Source organism: Rana temporaria, chromosome 4 (genome assembly GCF_905171775.1).
Source record: "Rana temporaria chromosome 4, aRanTem1.1, whole genome shotgun sequence".
NCBI classification, from domain to species: Eukaryota; Metazoa; Chordata; class Amphibia; order Anura; family Ranidae; genus Rana; species Rana temporaria.
The window spans coordinates 71721725-71727724 of NC_053492.1; the positions used below are offsets into that span (position 1 = coordinate 71721725).

At 45.1% G+C, this 6000-nt stretch overlaps 1 protein-coding gene across 1 annotated transcript in view; it reads right to left on the reverse strand.

Moving 5' to 3' along the window:
- Window positions 1-5415, reverse strand: part of LOC120936298 (b(0,+)-type amino acid transporter 1-like) — a 29370-nt gene extending 23955 nt beyond the window's left edge. Inside the window, exon 1 of the mRNA XM_040348539.1 lies at window positions 4265-5415. Coding sequence (XP_040204473.1) covers window positions 4265-5233 — 969 coding nt within the window. The 5' untranslated portion in view covers window positions 5234-5415. The remainder of the gene's footprint in view (window positions 1-4264) is intronic.
- Between the last annotated feature and the right edge of the window lie 585 nt (window positions 5416-6000).

Sequence of the window (6000 nt, forward strand, 5' to 3'; positions counted from 1 at the left end):
GGACGGTGATGCCTATATAAATGGGATGCAAGGCGCGCTTCCATCATTACAGCGACAAGAGGCGACGAGTCAACATCGGAAGAGGGGAGAAGAAGAACCTGACGTCACAGAAGACCGCGCTGGCTGCCTGCTAGTAATTGAGCTAACACACAAAGATAGCAGGCAGCCAGCGCTGAAGAAGAAGGCACCGGACAGCTGCAGAAGAACCGGGGTTCGCCGAGTCAACAGCGGAGAGCGGCGAAGATAGAAGAAGACCCCCGGAGAGCGGAGAAGACCCCCCCCCGGAGAGCGGAAGAAGAAACCCCCCCCCCGGAGAGTGGAAGAAGACCCCCGGAGAGCGGAAGAAGAAGCCCCCCTGGTATTAGAGCTAATAAAGGAGACAGGGGGGGCCTCCGGAGCAGAATAATAAATTATTTTAAAAACCCTTGTGTTGTGTGTTTACTAACTTTTACTTTTTGCCTACAGGTGAATGGGTAGGGGTACGATGTACCCCATATCCATTCACTTAGGGTGGGGGGCCGGTATCTGGGGGCCCCCTTATTTGAGGGGACTCCCAGATTCCGATAAGCCCCCGCCCGCAGACCCCGACAACCAACGGCAAGGGTTGTCGGGAAGAGGTCCTGTCCTCATCAACATGGGGACAGGGTGCTCTGGGGTGGGGGGGCCCGCAGTGCGCCCCCCTGCCCCAGAGCACCCAACCCCCCCATGTTGAGGGCATGCGGCCTGGCACGGCTCAGGAGGGGGGGGGGCGCTCGCTCGTCCCCACTCCCATTCCTGACCGGCCGGGTAGCGTGCTTTGGATACGGGTCTGGTATGGATTGTAGGGGGACCCCTACGTCGATTTTTCGGCGTGGGGGGGGGGTCTCCTTACAACCCATACCAGACCTAAGGGCCTGGTATGCTCCTGGGGGGGAACCCATGCCGGTTTTTTCTTTGAAAATTGGCATGGAGTTCTCCCTCTCAGGAATGCATGCTGAGCGACGCTGTCATTTTTTTTTATAATTATTTGTTTTCCCGGCGCGTATATTTTTTTTCACCCGTCGCAACTTTAGTGTCCCGTCGCAATCCACAAAGCCGCCCGGCGTCAATTACGTTCGCACGCTGCACGTCGGGAAAATTACGTCACACGCATGCGCAGTACGGCCGGCGCGGGAGCGCGCCTCATTTAAATTTTAAACGCCCCCCGGAGAGGAGGACCGCCTTGCGACGGCGGCACTTAAGTTACACGGCCTGAAATTTCTAGGTAAGTGCTTTGTGGATCAGGCACTTAGGTAGAGATTTTAAGTCAGTGTAACTTAACTGCTGAAAGTTAAGTTAGGCAGCTTTTTTGGGAATCAGGCCCCTTGTCCTTACCATCCGACTTTTGACATCCAACATGGTGATTACAGCAGCAGTAAAAGGAATTTATCTCACTCTGGGATTGTTTTGATTGGTCAAAGAACAAGTCAGACTATCACAAAGTCGGATCAAAGTAGTATCCTGTTCATGAAAGTCGGATGGATGTTGGACCAATGTAGGACCAATGTAGGACTGATGTTGCAGAGCAAAGTAGGATGAAAGTCGTATCACTGTCGTGTAGTATCAGCCTGAAGCGAAGTTCCGTTCACAAGGATTAGCAACAGATTTTCACTTCCTATAATACAGCTAGATTCCTACAAATTTGTCAGGGTGTTTGAGATGTCTATTGAGAGGGGCAGAAAATGGAGCAATTTGAGGTGGGGATAAAATACCAATTTTTGAGAAATAATGTTTTTTTAAATATTTATTTCATGCAAAGAAATAAACAGTATATTGCGATATAGGTTTGTGAATTGGGTGTTTTGATCATAAAGTTATCTTGAGGTAAAATAAACTTGGTTAAGTCAGCAAAACAACATAATAGTCAATTCATTTTTATTGACAGGGTTCTGTCTTGGGCCTAATATTGCGCAGTTTGTTAATGATACAGACATACATACTGTAGAAGGTGCTTCTGTGGTGCTGGTGAAGTTGGTACAGACAGAGGTTGGCACACAGGTACAGGGCTCATCATGCTCTCTTGAGAAAGGAGAAAGTCTCTAGCATGGACTACTATCGCGCATGCTTCGAAAACGTGCAATTTTTTTCAGAGCGCTGCTTATAACGCTACACTCCAACAATTGCAGACTGCCGTCTTTGCTGATGGCGCCTCGAAATATCCCGTGTTTGCTGACAGCTCTCCGAAATATCCCACGGCACACCTGCAATTCTCCCACAGCACACAGTTTCAAAATCACTGGTCTAAATAGATGTCTCACTTTTGAGGCAGAATGAATGAACAGGAATCATTCTGCAAAGTCTTCCTGTTCATTTGCAAACTGTAGCATAGTAAACATAGTTTACTATGCTTCTGTTATTAATGACCACAGTGAGTGATTGGTAGTGATCGTTCACTTTGTTCATTCAGAAAAGAAAGGGGCCAGTAAGTATGACATATTTACCAGCTCCTACCCCGGCTTCCCATTCTTATACAATCCCCCGAAACAGCCGGCAGAAGAGGAAAGGAAGAAAAGCCGACAGCGCTTTGAGTTGGGGGGGGGGCTAGGAGAGCAGGGGGGGCCCGGCCAACAGAAGGAAGGGGACCCTGGAGAGGGGATGGTAGGGGCGACGTTTACTTGAACAGATGCTCTGTTTTTTCCTCCTGCAGAGGCTGTATTCCGGCATGAAGAAGAGGAGGAGAAGCTTGCAGGAGGAAAATAAAGAGGATTGGTTCGAGTAAATGGCACCCACTCTCCTATCCAGGTTACGTGGGTTAGCAAGGAAGGGACGCAATCTGCCCATCACCTGTCTGTGATCAATGAGTTGCCGACCCCGTCTTAGATTGTATATATCTTCAATCTAAAATAGATTTAGTGTTGGTCAACTATTCTGAGCCAAGAGACTATTATCATGTGCATTAATATTTGGCAATTATGCAATGGAAAGTTTGTACAGTATTTCCATATAATGGTACATCCAGTCGCAGTGTTGCAGTGTATAATATTCACCAAAATAATGGCAAACATAACGCTGCCCTTTTATTCAGTTTCCTGCATCCTTGTCCACATTGTACAATGTTTATACTGTAGACTTATTTCTTCAAAAAATCTTCTGTTTTACCATCCAACTAATTAAAAATAAATTATTATTTCATATTACAGCTTGCTACAGTTAGCATATTGCTATTTGCCTTAAAACGGTAATAAACCCAAAACCAAACATGTACTATATTGCAGCTTACCAATCATTAGATGTTGTGGCTTCATTCCTTTTCTTTTCTTTGATTTTTCCCTCTGTTTTCACCTGCTTAGTGAGACACAACTCTGAAGGAATGAGCAGAGGATGTCCAGCAGACAGCAGTAATGTGCTAAGAAGAATTTTTGTACAACCGTTTCCTCGAAAATCTACCAGTGTGTGGCTAGCTTTAGACCGGCCATACACAGTTTGAATCTCAAATTCAAACCGTTAATGGACAGGCTGAATGTAGTAACCAGCCTTTCCCGGATTCTCTTACGATTATTGCTAGCAGCTGCTATAGCCGCTTGCGATAATCGCTGTCTTCTCATGGTGAGGATGGCCCCCGCTGGGAGAAGACAATGGTCCAGCAAGAGAGATTTCCGCATCAACTGTGTCTGTGTTGATGGGGAAATTTGACTAAAATTTGCACAGTTTATGGAAAGCCTAAAGCCTCGTACACACGATCGAGGAACTCGACGGGCGAAACACATCGTTTTCGTCGTTGAGTTCCTTGTTAGGCTGTCGAGGAACTCGACAAGGCAAGATTCTCCATTCCCATCGGGGAAAAAGAAGACATGCTCTCTTTTTGGCTCAACGGGATCCTCGACAGTTTCCTTGTCGAAAAATGTACACACGACCGGTTTCCTCTGCAAAAAAAAAATCCCAGCAAGTTTCTTGTTGGTTTTTGCCGAGAAACTCGTGTGTACGAGGCTTAAGTCTCACTGATTTGTGGATGTAGCCTTGTCCCTTATTTATAGGTAACCCATAGAGTCCCTTAAAACAGTGGTCATCAACCCTGTCCTCAGGGACCACTAACAGGCCAGGTTTGCAAGATAACTGAAATACATCACAGGTAATATCATTTGCTGCTCAGTGATTGCCGTATTCTAGTCTGCATCTCCCCGAGGTAATACATGAAACCTGGCCTGTTAGTAGGCCCTGAGGATAGGGTTGATGACCACTGCCTTAAAATATGAAACGGCTGGTATGTAAGTACAGATCATAAACAGTTTACAATGCACCCACTAACCTCAGGATTCTTCACTTCTTCAGTTACGTAATTCAGATTGTTCCATCCATCATAAGACCAGAGTCCTTGATAAAAAGCCACTCCAACTGGACCAAATCCTGAAACTGTATTTTCAAAGGCATTCTGGAAGACCTGAGTGTTTCCTTGGGCCAAGAGGACCATACCACCCACAATTATGACCAGCAATACCAACAGTTTGGCAGCCGTGAAGAAGTTAGTGATAGTGGCAGAAAGCCTGACATTGAGGCAGTTGATGATGCTCAGGACGAGGATACAGGCAGCTGCTGTACACTTCACCACTACCTGAGGTGGTGGGCAGTCCTGGTAGAAGGAAGCCACCACATATTCTGCAAAACTTAAGGAGACAGCAGAAATGCCAGCCGGTCTGACCACAATGACTGAGGTATATGCCAGGAGGAAAGCTGGTAAGGTGCCAACATTCCGTAAAATATAAATGTACTCCCCTCCAGATTCCTTTATAACAGTGCCAAGTTCTGCATAGGAAAGAGCACCCAACATTGCTAAAACACCACAGGCTGCCCAAATTAACAGGCTGGCTCCGGGGCTGCCCATGTAATAGAGGACCCACTGAGGGGACATGAAGATACCAGAGCCAATCATGGTGCCAGCTATCAGTGACACAGCACTAACCAGGCCAAGTTCACGTTTGAGGTGTAATTTTTCAGTCCTGTCTTCTATTTTGCCATCAAAAGATGGAGCAGAGTCTCTTCTTATCCTGTCATCCATAATGGAGTGTCTTCTGATCTCAGATCCTTCTGAAAAAGAGATGTGCTTTTTCACAGCTAAAGGTTGACAGGCAAAATTAAAGTTAATTATTACTGAGTGTACAACGTGCAAAGAACATGGCAGATCTTCAATTATTGCGGTTAATGATCTATTTAAAAAAGTAAAGCATATTACTAAGAATGGGAGCATAAGGATACTATCAGGTATGACTTTCTTATCCATTGAAGGCTACTATAAAGGTATGTAGAAATCTCCACATCTGTTGTAGAATCAAGGAAAATAATAAGCAAACATTTAATGCAAGGTTCTGTAGTTGGCTGATGAGAAAGGGGAGATTGGCTACATCTTCAATAAAATAAATCAAGAGCACAAAATGTTAGACTAGAGTGTCATCCAATTATAGTACAGTAAAACCTTAGATTGCAAGCATAATTCGTTCCAGAAACATGCTTGTAATCCAAAGCACTTGTATATCGAAACAAATTTCTCCATAAGAAATAATGGAAACTCAAATGATTCATTCCACAACCATTTATTCATAGGTCCTTCAGTTTATAGTGCATATAAAAAGATTATAGCAATGTGACCGGGTTGTGTAACCATAAAATGTCCATCCACAAATGGAAGCCTCCCCAAGGGGATTAGAAGCAAAATCCAGCAGGAGCTCCAGAGTATAAAAGAGAAGAGAGACGCCTCTAATGCCGCGTACACACCATCGTTTTCTGCGATGGAAAAAAACGTCATTTTCAAAAACGTCAATTTAATTGACCGTGTGTGGGCAAAAACGTCGTTTTATGTCTTCTAAAAAACGACAGAAAAAAATTGAAGCATGCTTCAATTTTATGTGTCGTTTTTGGCCGACGTCGTTTTCTGTGTTCTAAACATTGACCGTGTGTACGTAAAAACGTCGATTTAAGCCCGCGCATGCTCAGAAGCAAGTTAGGAGACGGCAGCGCTCATTCATGTAAAACGACTGTTCAGAATGGAAT